The sequence below is a fragment of the Aegilops tauschii genome, chromosome 1 (genome assembly GCF_002575655.3).
Source record: "Aegilops tauschii subsp. strangulata cultivar AL8/78 chromosome 1, Aet v6.0, whole genome shotgun sequence".
Lineage (NCBI taxonomy): Eukaryota > Viridiplantae > Streptophyta > Magnoliopsida > Poales > Poaceae > Aegilops > Aegilops tauschii.
The window spans coordinates 495,918,220-495,933,956 of record NC_053035.3 but is presented as its reverse complement, the minus strand read 5'-3'; the positions used below and the strand labels follow the sequence as shown (position 1 = coordinate 495,933,956).

The window sequence follows — 15,737 nt, the reverse complement described above, 5'->3', positions numbered from 1 at the left end:
CTCTGTTTTTTGTACTGCTGTTCTTCTTGCCTGAAGAGCAGCCAATCCTTGCGTTTCTCCCGGTCAATGTTGCCGGCACATGGGAATGGGATGGGCAGCTCAAGTGAACACAAGCTGCGTGTTTGAATCGATTGAGTCAGCAAATCTTTATTTTTAATCCGAGTCAAGCTGACACGTCATGCGGAAATTGGATCTTGCTATACAGTCAGAGATGATCAGTCGATCTTCAGGTGTCTTGCTTACCGGGCTGCTGATATTTAATCGCGTCATCTATTTTGGAACGGAGGGAGTAATGTTTATTCACCGGAGAGGAAACACAACGTACGCCTGGGAAGCGTTCGTACTAGTACGTTCGAACAACACTCCACGGACTGCTCCAGCTGATATGTAGGACTTGGTCAGTCTCTCAACTGCGCTATCTGTTGGTACGTACCATGTCCAACTTTGACCGAGCTGCAATGGGCCAATGACCAGACCACATGGATGAAAACTGTTTGTTTTATCTTCTTTTCAACAATTGAGTGGGACCAGTGTTGTTATTATACTATGATTCATTCATCTCTGGAAGTGCTATCTTCATAGTAATTTATATATTCGACTTCGGGTCAGGCCGGTGGTAGCCGCCGTCGCCCGCTTCTCCATGTTCTATATGTGATCCAGCCAGCCTTTTACTTCGATCCAAGCGTCTTTACTTGCTCAGTTGTGACCCTGCGAGAGTAATCTTGTACGTATCGAGTTTTGAGTCCTGTATGTAGTACGAGTGAGTACTCACAGTCCCAGCTCGCTAGCATTGCTTGACTGAGCTACCTCCATCGTCGGCCGGTCTCCGTTATAAAGTTGAAACACCTATTTTGAAACGGATGGGCTATGTGGACTATGTAGCTGAGCATCCATCAACCCGGCGGCGAAGCTAAAGGAAGCTCCCAAGGAGCAATCATGGCCGTGGCCGCGCTGTCCTCCTTCTCCTTCTCCGCCGTCGCGTTGGCGAGGGCAAGAAGGCGGCGGGGGACACGGGCGCGGTGTCCGTGCCGGAGTCCAAGGCATGTGGAGGCATGCGGGGTTCCACCTCACCACGGCCATGGTGGGCCGGACAGTGCTCATGCTGTCGTACGCGCTCCAGTGCATGGGGTGGGCGCTCAGGCTCGCGGCACTCACCGCCATCACCTTCTACACCTACTCTTTGTGTTTCGATTTCCAGCTGAAAAAAATGGTGGTCGTATTTCGGTCATCTCTGCTTGGGATGGAAAGTACCTTTCAGCCGAAAAACACATAGATTTCAGTCAAATTTCAGCTGAAATTTTTGAAAATGGCAGAAATTCGGCCATCTCGGCCTGGGGCGAAAAAAAAATCACAAAGCGAAAATCAAAACTCTGATATACACACACATCTGGATATATTCTAGATATTCTTTTTTACTATTTTTTCTGTCTTAACAAATTCAATATAAAAAATTAACCTTTTCTATTATCAATTAATGTGTATATCTATCCACACCGTTGAATATTGTGAATTAAAGAAATTTACGTGCTTTCTCATTCCATTCGCGAGATGCTGGCTAATGCTCGACCACTACCTCATGTCCGGCGTGCTCGACCACTGCGAGGCTGCTGGCTGCCGCCACATCCGCTTCCCCGACCTCGCCGTCACGTTCTACATGGAACGGAATTGCTCATATCATATAAACTTGTGCATGATCGGCACTTTGGCCGTCGTACGGAAACGTGCAAGTATTATGTTGGAATTTTATATTGCTTCCCCACTTGTCTCAACTCTGAATGTGGATACTTTTTGTCAGACACTAACCATTTCGATTTTCAAATATCAGAATCGAGAAGATGAAACGCTTTTATATTTTTTTACAGAGAAAGTACTACTCCGACATATCTTTGTGGGGTTGTAATACACCGGTAGAATGTTTCTACCTTGTAACCAATTGTAAATATCAACTCCTATACTACCTCTTGCTGGGTGGCTGATGCATGTGTGCTCTTTGAAATGCAACCCTGGTTTGTGCAATACACCTGTACAAATTTTCCTACGCGTAGGTAGCTTTGAAACCGCAGGATATCTTGGTGGGATTGTAATTCACTGGTAGAATCTTTCTACTACCTTGTAGAACCAACTGTAAATATCTATCCTCCTGAACCACCTACAGGGGTGGTTGATGTGTGCTCTGTGAATTGCAACCATGCTTTGTGCAATACACCTGTACCACCCATCCTTCAAAAGTACGTATTATTTTTTTGTCATTTTGGAACATGGTTGGAATAACGCAAATGTGTATACTGTCGCAACTGTATTTCCATTATTGTCAGTTTTCTTGTTTGAAGAGCGGTTAAACCCTGTGTGTTTTCCCTGGTCAATGTATGTTGCCGGCACATGGGCAAGCTGGAAGCTGAAATAGATAAACTTTTGCATATTTGACAATCTGAGTCACGTGGAAATTAATCAGGGCTTGGTTATCTTCTTCCTCTTTATTTGGAGTAGACTAGATCAGTTGGGGTTGCCTTACTCACACACTAGATTAAACTATGTATATTCAGAGAGAAAGCAGAGCATATGCGTTGGAAGTGTTGGCTTTGGGTTCAGTTGGTACGACCCAGTCAGTCTCTGAAGTGCCCTGTCAGTAGTTGAACCTTGTTGTAGGCGTGTACCATGTCCAACTTTGAATGTTTCCTTTAGCCATATCAGTGGTAATTTTATCCCCCCTGAGAAAACACAAGAGGCCTTGCGTCTGGATGCATTTTTTTTTTGATAGAAAAAGAGTACGGTACGACACCGTACTCCTACGAACGAGTTAGGCACCGCCGGAAGTAGCAGCCCTCGGGCTTGACCGTGCCGAGTAGGTCACGAAATGCGACATGGTCAAGGTGAACCGCATGAAACCATGCCATGTTGGTATACAATATGATTCTCGTGTTTGAAAATGCCATCTTTGAGCAACTGGATGGGGCCACTGTTGTTATACTATGATCCATCATTCACCTCCGAGGTTTGAAAAATGCCATGTTGATAGTAATTTATATATTTGACTTGCGGTCAGGCCCGTGGTAACCGCCGGCACCTACTGCTCCGTGTGATATATGTGTGTGACCTAGCCAGCCTCACCTCCATCCATGCCATGCGTCTCTAGACTTTTACCTCACTTGTGAGTTGTGACCCTGCGAGCTACGACTGCGGGAGCAATCTTCTTTCAAGTCGTGTATGCTGTGCTCCCTTGTCCCAGCTCGCCAGCATTGGTTGACTGAGCTACGTTCATCGCCGGCCGGTCTCCATGTACTATGTATCTGCGCATGCATGGTGACGCCGTGACGGACTACAATCCATCAGCCCGGCCGCGAAGGTAAAGGAAAGAAGGATACACCCATGGCCGCGCGCACCGGACCCGCGGTGTCCTCCCCCTCCGCGGCCGTCGCCGATGAGGCCGCGACCCGCCGCAGTGACGGCGAAGGGAAAGCGGCGGGGGACGCGGGGGCGGAGTTCGTGCTGGAGTCCAAGGGCACGTGGTGGCACGCGGGGTTCCACCTCACCACCGCCATGGTGGGGCCGGCGGTGCTGTCGCTGCCGTACGCGCTGCGGGGGATCGGCTGGGCGCTCGGCCTCGCCACGCTCTCCGCGCTAGCCGCCGTCTCCTTCTACACCTACTACGCCATGTCCCGGGTGCTCGACCACTGCGAGGCCGCCGGCCGCCGCCACATCCGCTTCCGCGACCTCGCCGCCGACGTCCTGGGTAAGCAATACCGTACACCAAGCATACCATATACCTCTTTCATCACCACTAGTCACTCTCTTCAGCTTACTAGGAGCAAGTATTTATAGATCATCAGTTTGATCGACCAAATATATACTCCCTCCGTCCCATAATATAAGAGTGTTTTTTACACTACACTAGTGTTAAAAAGGTTCTTATATTATGGAACGAAGGGAGTATCAAACTAGTAAAAAACCACTCTCATCAAACTAAAACCCGATTGATGATCTTGAAAAACTCATGTGTACCTTATAGAATTGAAGTGAGGTAGGTACTAGCAGCGTACTGCTGCTAGTTGATATGAACCTACTAATGAGCGGTGTGGTTTTGGATTTTTGGTAGGGTCTGGATGGGCGTTCTACCTGATGGTGGCCGTGCAGGGTGCGATCAACGTCGGGGTCACCATTGGAAGTATCTTGCTCGCCGGCAATTCTCTACAGGTGACCACCCACTTCTTGAATGACCTGTGAACGCACATTCATTTCGTTTCAGAGAACTTATTAGCTCGGTGATGACACTTATCAGATACTCCTTCAATTTTATGGTAATGAATATTTGGTCTCTGTTGCTTTTGATATCGGATTTTTTTGAATATCATAAATGGTTATTTGCTCGCTATTTTTATCTTATACTATACAATAAAAATCCTCTAGCTATGTCACTCCAAGTAGCTAATCTTACTCATCTTCCTTCGACATTTGTATAATTGTGCAGATTATGTACACGACCTTGGTGCCATATGGCCCTTTGAAGCTGTACCATTTCATCGTCGCCGTCGCCTCTGTGCTAGCTCTCTTGTCCCAAATGCCGTCATTCCACTCGCTGCGGTACATTAACCTCGGCTCGTTGGTCCTTAGCGTTGGCTACACCATCCTCGTCTCCGCCGCTTGCATTCGGGCAGGTACGCACAAATATCAACAATGATGCATATATGTGTCCATGTCTATGTTATGTTTCAAAAAAATTAGAATAAAAATATCTTGTCTATAATAGGTCTCTCGAGCAACGCTCCGGCGAAAGATTACTCGCTGAGCACATCCAAGTCGGAGAAGACTTTCGACGCCTTCCTCTCCGTCTCCATCCTAGCCGCGGCGTTCGGGAACGGCATCCTGCCGGAGATCCAGGCCACGCTGGTACCTCCGGCGGCCGGCAAGATGGTGAAGGCGCTGGTGATCAACTACTCGGTGGCATTCTTCACCTTCTACCCACTAGCCATCACCGGCTACTGGGCCTTCGGCAAAACGGTCCAGTCCAACGCCATCCAGAGCTTGATGCCGGCGACGGGACCCTCGTTGGCCCCAAGGTGGCTGCTTTGCCTCACCGTTGTGCTCGTCCTCTTCCAGCTCCTGGCCATCGCGCTTCTCTACGCGCAGGTGGTGTACGAGGTCATGGAGAAAAGGGTGGCAGACGCGACGCGGGGGAGGTTCTCGTGGCGGAACCTGTTGCCACGGGTGGCGATGCGGACCTTGTACGTGGCGCTATGCGCGTTCGTGGCGGCGGCGCTGCCGTTCTTCGGCGAGATTGTGGGCGTGATCGGCGCCGTGGGGTACATCCCGCTCGACTTTATACTCCCCGTCGTCATGTACAACATGGTAGTGTCGCCCCCTAGGAGGTCGGTGGTGTATGTGACCAACGTGGCGATCATGGTCTTGTTCACCGGCCTCGGGGTCATTGGCGCAGTCGCATCCGTGAGGAAGCTCGCGCTCAACGCCGGGCGTTTCACGCTCTTCAACGACCATGTCGTCAAATGAATTAATTTCTTGCTCCTATCACACGACCTCTCTCATTGGATATCTTTTTTTTTTTGCGAAATCTCTCATCGGATATCTAGTTATGTATTGGAATCTCAGACTCTTTTTTTTTAAACAAGAGTATCAGACTTATTCAGTAGGTCAAAATGTTGGGGCTAGATTGCTGCAAACAGCTAGAGAATCGCAAGCTCGAATAATCTCGTGTCGAGACAATTCACCACAATCCACAAAGGGAAACGTTTCCCACCGGACGACCGGCCGAGCGCTCGGCCGGTCGCCCCTCGCTCGCTCGCTCTATCACGTGGGAACAGGCACATGCGTTCTGTGGGCCTCAAGCGATTTTCTGATCTCTTCCTACGTTTTTTTTCTCTCCTTACTTTTCCTCTGGCCTTATCGCTTCTGCCTCTCACCTTACCTCTTCAGTCCCCATACATCTAAAATTACTCCCCCACCAACGCAACAACCACAAAGATCTTTTACTGGAACCGGTGGTGATCTTTCGCTGGAATCAGCATTATCTTTTTGCTGCATGAGTGCTGCAGCCAGTTTTGTGCAACCCGCAAAGCTACAACCACAACCAATCATTAATAAGTTTCAATCGAAGATAGCGGAATCTAGGGGCCACTCAGTGCTGCAACCATTGACAGAAATGCATCAACCATGGATAAAAAATGCTTCAACGAGGCACTGAAAAAAGAAAAATGCTGGAAACGTTGACAGAAAAAGGTTCAACCGTAGATGCAAAAGCTTCAACCAGGATACTGTGCAACGAAAAAAGCTTCAACCGTTGACAGAAAAAGCTTCAACGGTAGATGCAAAAGATTCAACCAGGACACTGTGCAATGGAAAAAGCTATAACCGTTGACAAAAAAAGCTTCAATTGTATACGAAAAAGGCTTCAACCGGCGATAGAAAAAATCTTCCTGGAGGCTCGCGCTTCCATGAAAGCTGCAATGGCCCAGCGAACTGCTACATGAGTGCTTTTTTAGTTGTAAATTTATACTGGAAAATATGTACAAAACATATAACAATTTTGCTTCCATATTTTTTTGTTTTTTGTTGTGAACTTTTTTTGCACAATGCTACATATGTTCTTTTTTCATTGTAAAAGTACAGAAATTATGCTACAAAACATATGATTTTTTTATTTGTGTTTTTTGATTTTTGTTGTGAATTTTTGCTGCAATGCTACATACAAATACAGTTTAACAACAAGCGCAGATCTTCAATGTACATTTTTTGATTGAAACTATTGTGTGCACATAGCAGAGAGAAGTCACAATCATCATTTGGATGGGCTCCACCCACGTGACAGCATGCAACATCCACGGCGCATGGGACAAGCGACTTCCGGGCGATGCAGGTGGGCCACTAGCGTACAAAAGAAAAAAGAACGACGTGCCAGACGATCGGACGGATTAAAATAATCGAATCGGACGACCTACGCGCGACCGGCCGAAACTTTAGGCCGGTGCGCCGGCGCCCATCAGTCCCCATCCACAAATATGTATCACAACACAACACGATAATGTGGAGGCGTGTGGCACCTACGACGCAGAGGAAGAAAAACACTACGCTCTGGCTCCCTGCTGGTTTGGGCCACGTAATGGGATGCAGCCCATGTTAGTCTACTGATGGGCTTTTGGGCCTTCAGGATCGGGCTCCTTCGCTCACGCGGGCGCGGCCGGGGAGAGCAAACACAGCAGTGTAAGGTTGTTTAGTCCCACCTCGGCTACACAAGAACGATTCGACCGGTTTATAAGCTCGAGCGCGACTGCTATACTCGTCCCTTCGGGGACATCCGATAAAATTGGAACGATACAGAGAAGATTAGCATGGCCCCTGCGCAAGGATGACACGCACAAATCGAGAAATGGTCCAAATTTTTTTAAGATTTCGCGCGCCGGTCCCTGGGACGTTCTTTTTCTCTTGCATCTATGCCCCTGGATCCTTCTTTCAGCGGCTTTGCCTTCCCTTGTCGTAATTACATCGAGACCCTTCTCTCCGCCAGTATTCCCTCTGCCACACCATTCAGTCAATACTAGCTGCTCAGCCCAAGAAAATCCTCTGTTTTCTGAGAGACAGATCCCTGCAGTTTCCTCAGCCTCTTCTCATCTCTACAACCAAGTCTTAAATGGATATTCCACTCACTGTTTTGCCCCCATTTTCCAAGCCACGTGCAGATCGGCTGCCTTCTACATTTCCTATTTCAGTATGTCTTCACCACCTTATGTTTCCAGTAATTGGAACCCTAACTAAATCTCAATCTCAACTGTAGGATATGTTGAGAATTATACCCCGGAGAATGAATTCATATGGTTTCCTTGTCAAAGACAAACAGCATAAACCTTTAGTGATCTTTATTATGCAAAATAAATTAGATTTGAACATTTTGGTGATCCTACATTTGATCGTCAGGATAACCAAATATATCAATACAAAGTTAAAGAAAAAACTAACATTAATCATAGTACATGACAACTCGTATTCACATATTGACTCGCATCACTCACATAAAAGAGGTAACTGATTTATTGAAGGTTATTGGTAACATGGTAGATTGTCAAAGCATGACACATGTAATGCCTATGGCAGAAGTTTCTTTACCCCTCTCATCTTATGACGACCTCAACGCGTGACCAATATGAATGTAGTCGCAGCATGCCATTGCGCGGAGGCAAAGAGATGGTGGCAAACTTGCCGAAGATGAGGGAAGTATATGAGTAGTTGGTGGGGAGGGAAGAAAATTCTGCATTAAACATGGGCACAATCTCTTGATTGCATTAGTAGGAACTGGTGATAGGAGCTGATGCATGAATTACAGATGTAGCAAACCTTGTGATCAGGAAAAAAATAGATAGTGGGTTGTAATAAGTATTTAGAAAGAACTGATTTTCTCAAAATCTTGTTTTGATAGCCCTAAATACCCCCAAAAAGCATTCTACACGTGAGTTTATATAACATGGTGGGGGTCCTTTGTAATTCCGGCGAAGTGCTAGGAGCATCAAGAGTGCGGTATTATTGTTCTCCTTTTACATAACTTGTAGTTCTTGAGAATACGAGGAAAAGCTATCGAAAGACCATGTTTTAGTCAAGAAACAATCAGGAAAAGATGCAAAGATAAAAATTGTCGAAACTCAAATCGGCTCGTGCGGTTGGTGATTGTATAGATTTGCTTCATTCACGAGAATCAAGTCCCATGGCAGATACTCTAGTGTGTCAATAAAGTAAAATTGGCAAAAGAAAAAGGGTTACAAGATGCCCAATAGTTCTTTAAAAAAAAAGAGCTTGAGTGTCTGTGATTTTCATACTTTGCTTATCATATTGACTTGACAATCCTAAATGTTCCATTCCGACTTAGCAAATATTACATGTATGGGTATATAGTGTCATTTGTCCAACGAAGTGATAGCGGCATGGGGGCGTGGGATTTGCCGGGCTCCTTTTCCATCCTATTTAATATTTGAAAACACAAGGAAAAGCCATCGAAAGGCTGCCACGCAGTTTAGGAAATTCAGAAAGTATGATAGTTACATAGATAAGAGCTATCGAAAGCAACAACTCATGCTCTTAGTAGTTACTCCCTCTGTTCACAAATAGTATAAAATGTTTAGATATTTTAATATAAACTAAATTTGGATTGAAATGAGTAAACAAATACACTAAAACATGTCTATATACATCCGATTCAGAAAAAAGTTAAAACATCTTATATGTACGAACAAAGGGAGCAGTAATGATACCGATTTGCTTTATTCACACACACGCAGAGCATGTTTGGTTGGAGACCTAGCCAGTGTGCCTAAGAAAATAAGGTACCTAGATAACGCCCGGGACGAAGCAAAAATTTGCCTGGCCAGGCTAGCTACCACCCGCATGTTTGGTTCTTGCCCTTGCCTGGCTGGTGTGAGTTTTCTTTTTGAACACAGTACAGACGCAAGCGTTCATTAATACGCGCATACACTCACTTCTATGAACGCACACACACGCACACCCTATCCCTATGAGCACCTTCGAGAGACTGAGCCGACATATCATCTTAAGATTTACGAAGTCATCATAGGCGCCTCGTCATCGACGGGAACATCTCCTCTCACTGAAATGCATCGCCGGAAATTCTAAAATAAATCTAGAAATAATGCGAGCAACAGGACATGACCCTGATGGGCTGGGGATACCATTGTCCCTCTAACCATCCAACTACAGGCTGGTTCGCCTGGCTGGTGTGAGTCGACTGTTTAAAATATTCTCAAAGAATAGACATATAATTTACTGAGCATTACTTAGTGCTAGGCTGTTGTTGTAGCACACCAGGCACTTGGAGAGGGACGCCTGGACTAGGCTAATGAGGTTGTCTGGGCTAAATGTTCTCTATTGAATTTTTTATTCCTAGTTGAACCAGGCTAATCACCTAGCGGGGACGACCTGGCCAGGCAGACTTGTTTTCTACGAGGACATGAAGCAAACAGCTGCCAGGTAGAAGGATCACCCAAGCACTGGCGGAGCTACGTGTTGATAAAATCGGCCGTGGCCCGCCTAGCTCATAGCAATTACAGTGGAGATTTGAGAGTAAACTCAGCCATGAGCTTGAAAATTATGGGTCTTCCTTTGTACCGGCCGCCCTTGTTTTCTACCGTAGCTCCGCCACTGCACCCAAGGACCAAAGCTCATTCTCCATCGTACAAGATGACGTTCCCCAATTCACATATTTTCTACTCGCATCCCATCGATATTAATTGTCGCTGATTCAATATAAAGTTTTAGTACTAAATCATCAACCATTAAATATGGATTGAAGGGAGTAGTTTAATTATAATCAAATCACCCTAAAATTTCAGAGTTACACAAACATTAATTGGCAGAGATAACCATATTGTTTGTAGCTTGTATGGATAATAAGAAATGCATTGGAGAATATCCCCTAATGCCCTTCTTATTTTACACTTTTTTTTGACGTGTTTATTTTACACTTTTGGTAGCTACTAAAACGTCGATAAACATAGGACAAGCCAAGAAAGGAAGCATTCATTTACGTCAGTACCATATATAAATAGCCAGAAACAACCCATACATATCCCACCACATGCGTGTATTTATACTTGTACGTAAACCATGGCAAACGTCGGGCCGGGCTTGTAAAAGCCCAACCTTCATTTCCCAAGCCCGAGTCTGGCCCGAAGCCCGAAATACTCCCTGTTTTCAAGCCCAAGCCCGGCCTTAAATCAAGCCTGAAGCCGAAAGCCCGGCCCGAACGCTATTTTTTAGTGTACACATGTGCAAGCCCAGTCCGAAGCCCGAAAGCCCGGCCTGAAATACAGAAAAAATGAAGCCCGAGCCCAGCCCGAACTATCTTTCGGGCTGTAAAACAAGGCCCGAGCCTGGCCCAAACATCAAGCCCGACCCGGCCCGGCCCGGGTTTTTCGGGCCGAGCTGTCCATGCCCGGGTTTAGTTGTACGTATGGCGCTCACCAGGTGTTGTCGTCTTGCTCCCCGATCCCGGAGAGGATTGGTGGATAGATATGGGCAGACAGTTGTGTGGCACGGCACGCATGCAGGCAGCAACTTGTTGGGTGCACTCCACACCTCGTATTGTCCTATAAATCGACTATTTTATCTGGATCTGGACGAATTGGTTTGACCTTCTTCTTCTTCCTTCTCCACTGCAAAATTGAGCTGAGAAAAGTAAACAAGAGAAGAAGGGGAGCTCCCCCGGCCGCCTGTCCGTCCGGATCTGTAGCTCAATCCAATTCCTCCACGTCATCCAGCCCCGCCTAGTTACAATCCAGCAAGAACACGAGCGCGCCAATTAATTAGTAGCAGTCGTAGCAGCCACGATCTCCCCGAGATCCCGCGCCATTAATCCCGCTCCACACCTTCCTTCTCCTCTCCGCTCATGCCCTCTTCGCGCGCCCGGCTTAGTGCAAGCGCTTAATCTGACGCCGCGACGATCGATCGATCGAGAGTCTTGACCGGCGGGAAGGGTCGATGGATCCGAACATGGCCGGGCACACCGGGGCCAGCCCGTTCCTGGTGTCGCCGTCGACGGGGCGCGCCATGACCCCCTCCGCCTCCTACGGCGGCGGCGAGGACGGGAAGCCGGCGGCGGGGGACGCGGGCGCGGCGTTCGTGCTGGAGTCCAAGGGCACGTGGTGGCACGCGGGGTTCCACCTCACCACCGCCATGGTGGGCCCGACGGTGCTCACGCTGCCGTACGCGCTCCGCGGCATGGGCTGGGCGCTCGGCCTCGCCGCGCTCACCGCCGTCGCCGCCGTCACCTTCTACACCTACTACCTCATGTCCCGCGTGCTCGACCACCGCGAGGCCGCCGGCCGCCGCCACATCCGCTTCCGGGAGCTCGCCGCCGACGTCCTCGGTACGTGCCTTCCGTGTTTGTACATACTTTAATTGTCTGCTGGTGCTTCGACTGCCGCCATTAATGTGCTAATAATAATCGTGGGCCAAGTATAATGAGCGGCGTGAATGATGTGCTGTTTTGGATCGGTGTGGTGTGGCAGGGTCCGGGTGGGTGTTCTACGCGGTGGTCACCGTGCAGACCGCCATCAACGCCGGCATCACCATCGGCAGCATCCTCATCGCCGGCAACTGCCTCCAGGTAAACGATAACATGGATTGATTTCCACAAAATTCTATTCAGCTGTTAGCGTCGCACGATTGGTGGCCTGATGATCTCCCAGGTTTTACTGTAAAATCTCTGGTAGACGGTGTAACCATTGTGAAGTCCAATGTTAATGTAAACCAGAAACATTGCAACATACAGTATATAAATGATGGCACAAATAGATCGTGTCAGAAACTGAAACAAAATGTTTACCTTAACTGTGCACCTCTGCTTGCTAATAAAGTAAATGTTCAATGTAAACGAAAAGCATTGCACAACTAATAATGGTTGCAGGAATAGATCGTGTCAAAAAGCACAATAAAATGTTGTAGAGAAACAAAATGTTTACCAAGCTATGTGCCTAACTGATATGTCTATTGCACCTTGGCTATACGTTTACATGTCAACGGGTGCAGATTATGTACGAGAGCTTGGCGCCGAATGGTACCCTGAAGCTGTACCACTTCATCATCATCGTCGCCGTCGTGTTGTCGCTCTTCTCGCAGATGCCGTCATTCCACTCGCTGCGGTATATCAACCTCGGGTCCCTAGTCCTAGCCTTCGGCTACACCATCCTCATATCGGGCGCGTGCATTCGGGCAGGTATGTGATCCTGCGTGCATCACGTGTTTACGTCTATGTTGTACTTGATGTTTCTGAGATGAAAAAGAGCTAGGAAGAAAAAAAATTTGGTCAGTCTTAGATCTGAATTTTTAACAGGTATGATGAGCAATGCTCCGGTGAAAGATTACTCGCTGAGCCCGTCAAAGTCCGGGAAGATGTATGACGCCTTCCTCTCCATCTCGATCCTGGCCACCGTGTTCGGCAACGGCATCCTGCCTGAGATCCAAGCCACCCTGGCGCCACCAGCGGCGGGGAAGATGGTGAAGGCGCTGGTGCTGTGCTACACTGTGGTCTTCTTCACCTTCTACCTGTCGGCCATCTCTGGCTACTGGGCCTTCGGCAACAAGGTGCAGTCCAATGCGCTGCAGAGCCTGATGCCGGACTCGGGACCCTCTCTGGCACCGACATGGCTCCTCGGCCTCGCCGTCGTGCTCGTCCTCCTCCAGCTCCTGGCCATTGCGCTGGTGTACTCGCAAGTGGCCTACGAGATCATGGAGAAAGGGTCGGCAGACGCGGGCCATGGAAGGTTCTCATGGCGGAACCTGGCGCCGCGGGTGGCGCTGCGGACCTTGTACGTTGCGGCATGCGCATTTGTGGCGGCGGCCCTGCCGTTCTTCGGTGACATCGTGGGCGTGGTCGGTGCGTTGGGGTTCATCCCGCTCGACTTCGTGCTCCCCGTCGTCATGTACAACATGGCGTTGGCCCCGCCTAAGAGGTCGGCGGTGTACGTAATCAACGTGGCTATCATGGCCTTGTTCACCGGTGTTGGGATCATTGGCGCCATTGCGTCCGTGCGGAAGCTTGTGCTCGACGCCGGACAGTTCAAGCTGTTCAGTGACCATGTCATCAGCTGAATTAGTTTCTTGTCCCCTTTGTAGGTCATTTTATCATTTTTAGGGGAAGTTCTTTTTATATATCTCAACTAAAGTAGGCCGCGCGTGGACCATCTACCACACAATCCAAATCATCGAATATATGGTTCTGTGTTACAATATGCTGAATATTTCTCTGAGCAACACAAAAAGAGTTCTGATATATTTGTTTTTCTGTAATTTGCTCAATAATTTGATTTAACAATTGTAAATATTCATGGTCTCTCAAGAAATAACCTAAAAAAGACACACTTCACATGGTTCTATTTTTTTAGGTACTTTTGTTGCATCCCTGATCAGGTCCAGCTACACAGGCTCATTTCAAAACAATGGAATAATCGGTAAGCATCATAATATCACATCACAACACAACGTACGTAGGGGCAAAAAGACCTTCAGCAATTGCAGACAATAACGACATGATGAACTTCGCTGCACATAAAGAACACATGAATAACTCCATATGTTGGAAATGGGTCCAGCTTACAGTATCCAAATACTTTGCGAAAATTATTTTTGGTCCCGGACTCATGGCGGCTGACGCCCTGATTTGTGAAAAACACAAAAGCAATATTTCAAAATTAAAAAAAACTCTGAAAAGAAAAGCCTAGTGATGTACACCACATCTCCATCAGTTTTCATGATGAAAATAAGTTTTGGTGAAAACTACCCCAAAAAATCATGTATTTCTAGCTCATGCACAATTTACTACTCCCTCCGTCTTTCAAAGAGTGTACTTCCAACTTGGTTGGAGGGTCAAACTATCTTAAAAGTTTGACCGAGTTTGTGCTAAAATATATCAATGTTTGTCAAACCAATAGGTATATGATGAAAATATATTTTATCATGAATGTAATGCTACTAATTTGATGGCACAAATATTGGTTTATTGTATAAATAAATACGGTCAAACATAAAAAAGTTTGACTTTTCGACAAAGTTGAAAGTATACTCTTTCAAGGACGTAGGGAGTACACCATATAATTTTTGCGCAGCTCACACCAAAGCATATTTCATCATGAAAATTTACAGGAATGTAGTATACATTTTGAAGGAAATATGCCCTAGAGGCAATAATAACGTTGTTATTTATATTTTCTTATATCATGATAAATGTTTATTATTCATGATAGAATTGTATTAACCGGAAACTTAGTACATGTGTGAATACATAGACAAAACAGAGTATCCCTAGTATGCCTCTACTTGACTAGCTCGTTAATCAAAGATGGTTATGCACTACTAGGGAAAACCTTACCAGTAGCGCTGGTTTTTGAGCTACCAGTAGCGCGGGCGCCAACGCTACTGCTACGGTGCTACAGCTATTTTGTAGCAGTAGCGCTTTTTTAGGCCAGCGCTACTGGTAAGTTCAGGTACTAGTAGCGCGGCACTGGAGAGCGCTACTGGTAAATGAGCACTGCTGGTAATATTTTGGTCCACGTCACTGCTAAAATTTATGTTTTTTTTAGCATTTTGGCGATGTACATGTTTAAACAGATATATCTTTTATACAATAACAACTCATCATGAACTAGTCTGCTTAAATAGCATATTCATTACCACTTGTCATCACCACCAAACAATGTTCGTCAATTAGACATCATATAACAAGTTGGTCACTAGTCATAATCACAACTCCTCCTCCTCATCATCAACACTAACACATTGTAGCACATAATAACACATTCTAGCTACGACCTACTCCTCTCATAGGACCTACTCTACCCTCTCTTAGGTAAAATATCATAAAACAAGATAGGCATTGACTCTCCATTAAGGAAAACTGACTCTCCATAATAAAGAACGGAGATCATCCTGTCTCCAAGTCTTGGCCTATGCAAAATGTTGCTTCCAAGTAGCTCTCTACGATGGTTCAAACATTTTTTGAAATCATTTATTATCATGGCTTCCTCGCTTTTAGAAATCCGGTATGGACAGGAGTGATGTGGATACTGCGGCTGACCTGGCCGTGGTGGCTGTAAGCTCATAACATCAACGCGACCTCTCGGCAACATCAGGTGAGGCACACAATCCATCGGGATTTCTGTTCAAAAACATAGTAATAACTTTGTAGTTAGCAATGTAGTTTAGTTTTAGAAGAATTTATGCAAAAGATGCAC

At 46.6% G+C, this 15,737-nt stretch overlaps 3 protein-coding genes and 1 non-coding gene across 4 annotated transcripts; all 4 read left to right on the top strand.

The window, feature by feature from the left end:
* The first annotated feature begins 3,366 nt into the window (after positions 1-3,366).
* Positions 3,367-4,255, top strand: LOC109785428 (probable GABA transporter 2). The gene is made up of 3 exons (XM_073506528.1): positions 3,367-3,730; positions 4,094-4,191; positions 4,244-4,255. The coding sequence occupies exons 1-3, from the start codon at positions 3,367-3,369 to the stop codon at positions 4,253-4,255; spliced, it is 474 nt and encodes a 157-aa protein (XP_073362629.1).
* An 11-nt stretch (positions 4,256-4,266) lies between these two features.
* Positions 4,267-5,502, top strand: LOC141026328 (probable GABA transporter 2). The gene is made up of 2 exons (XM_073502647.1): positions 4,267-4,652; positions 4,745-5,502. The coding sequence occupies exons 1-2, from the start codon at positions 4,469-4,471 to the stop codon at positions 5,500-5,502; spliced, it is 942 nt and encodes a 313-aa protein (XP_073358748.1). The 5' UTR covers positions 4,267-4,468.
* A 1,785-nt stretch (positions 5,503-7,287) lies between these two features.
* LOC120972925 (U6 spliceosomal RNA) lies at positions 7,288-7,390 on the top strand. Its single transcript, XR_005767059.1, has one exon. It is a non-coding gene; the product is annotated as a U6 spliceosomal RNA (small nuclear RNA).
* A 3,586-nt stretch (positions 7,391-10,976) lies between these two features.
* LOC109785426 (probable GABA transporter 2) lies at positions 10,977-13,737 on the top strand. Its single transcript, XM_020344037.4, has 4 exons — positions 10,977-11,875; positions 12,018-12,115; positions 12,538-12,724; positions 12,842-13,737. Exons 1-4 carry the CDS (start codon positions 11,488-11,490, stop codon positions 13,597-13,599), a joined length of 1,431 nt encoding a protein of 476 aa, XP_020199626.1. The 5' UTR covers positions 10,977-11,487; the 3' UTR covers positions 13,600-13,737.
* The last annotated feature ends 2,000 nt before the right edge of the window (positions 13,738-15,737 follow it).

What these genes read in the sequence shown, in the direction of transcription:
- LOC109785428 (XM_073506528.1), top strand. Translation starts at nt 3,367, where the DNA reads ATGGCCGCGCGCACCGGACCCGCGGTGTCCTCCCCCTCCGCGGCCGTC. An exon ending in CCTCGCCGCCGACGTCCTGG is followed by an intron (nt 3,731 to 4,093) that starts GTAAGCAATACC and finishes GATTTTTGGTAG; the next exon opens with GGTCTGGATGGGCGTTCTAC.
- LOC141026328 (XM_073502647.1), top strand. Translation starts at nt 4,469, where the DNA reads ATGTACACGACCTTGGTGCCATATGGCCCTTTGAAGCTGTACCATTTC. An exon ending in CGCCGCTTGCATTCGGGCAG is followed by an intron (nt 4,653 to 4,744) that starts GTACGCACAAAT and finishes TGTCTATAATAG; the next exon opens with GTCTCTCGAGCAACGCTCCG.
- LOC109785426 (XM_020344037.4), top strand. Translation starts at nt 11,488, where the DNA reads ATGGATCCGAACATGGCCGGGCACACCGGGGCCAGCCCGTTCCTGGTG. An exon ending in TCGCCGGCAACTGCCTCCAG is followed by an intron (nt 12,116 to 12,537) that starts GTAAACGATAAC and finishes CAACGGGTGCAG; the next exon opens with ATTATGTACGAGAGCTTGGC. An exon ending in GGGCGCGTGCATTCGGGCAG is followed by an intron (nt 12,725 to 12,841) that starts GTATGTGATCCT and finishes AATTTTTAACAG; the next exon opens with GTATGATGAGCAATGCTCCG.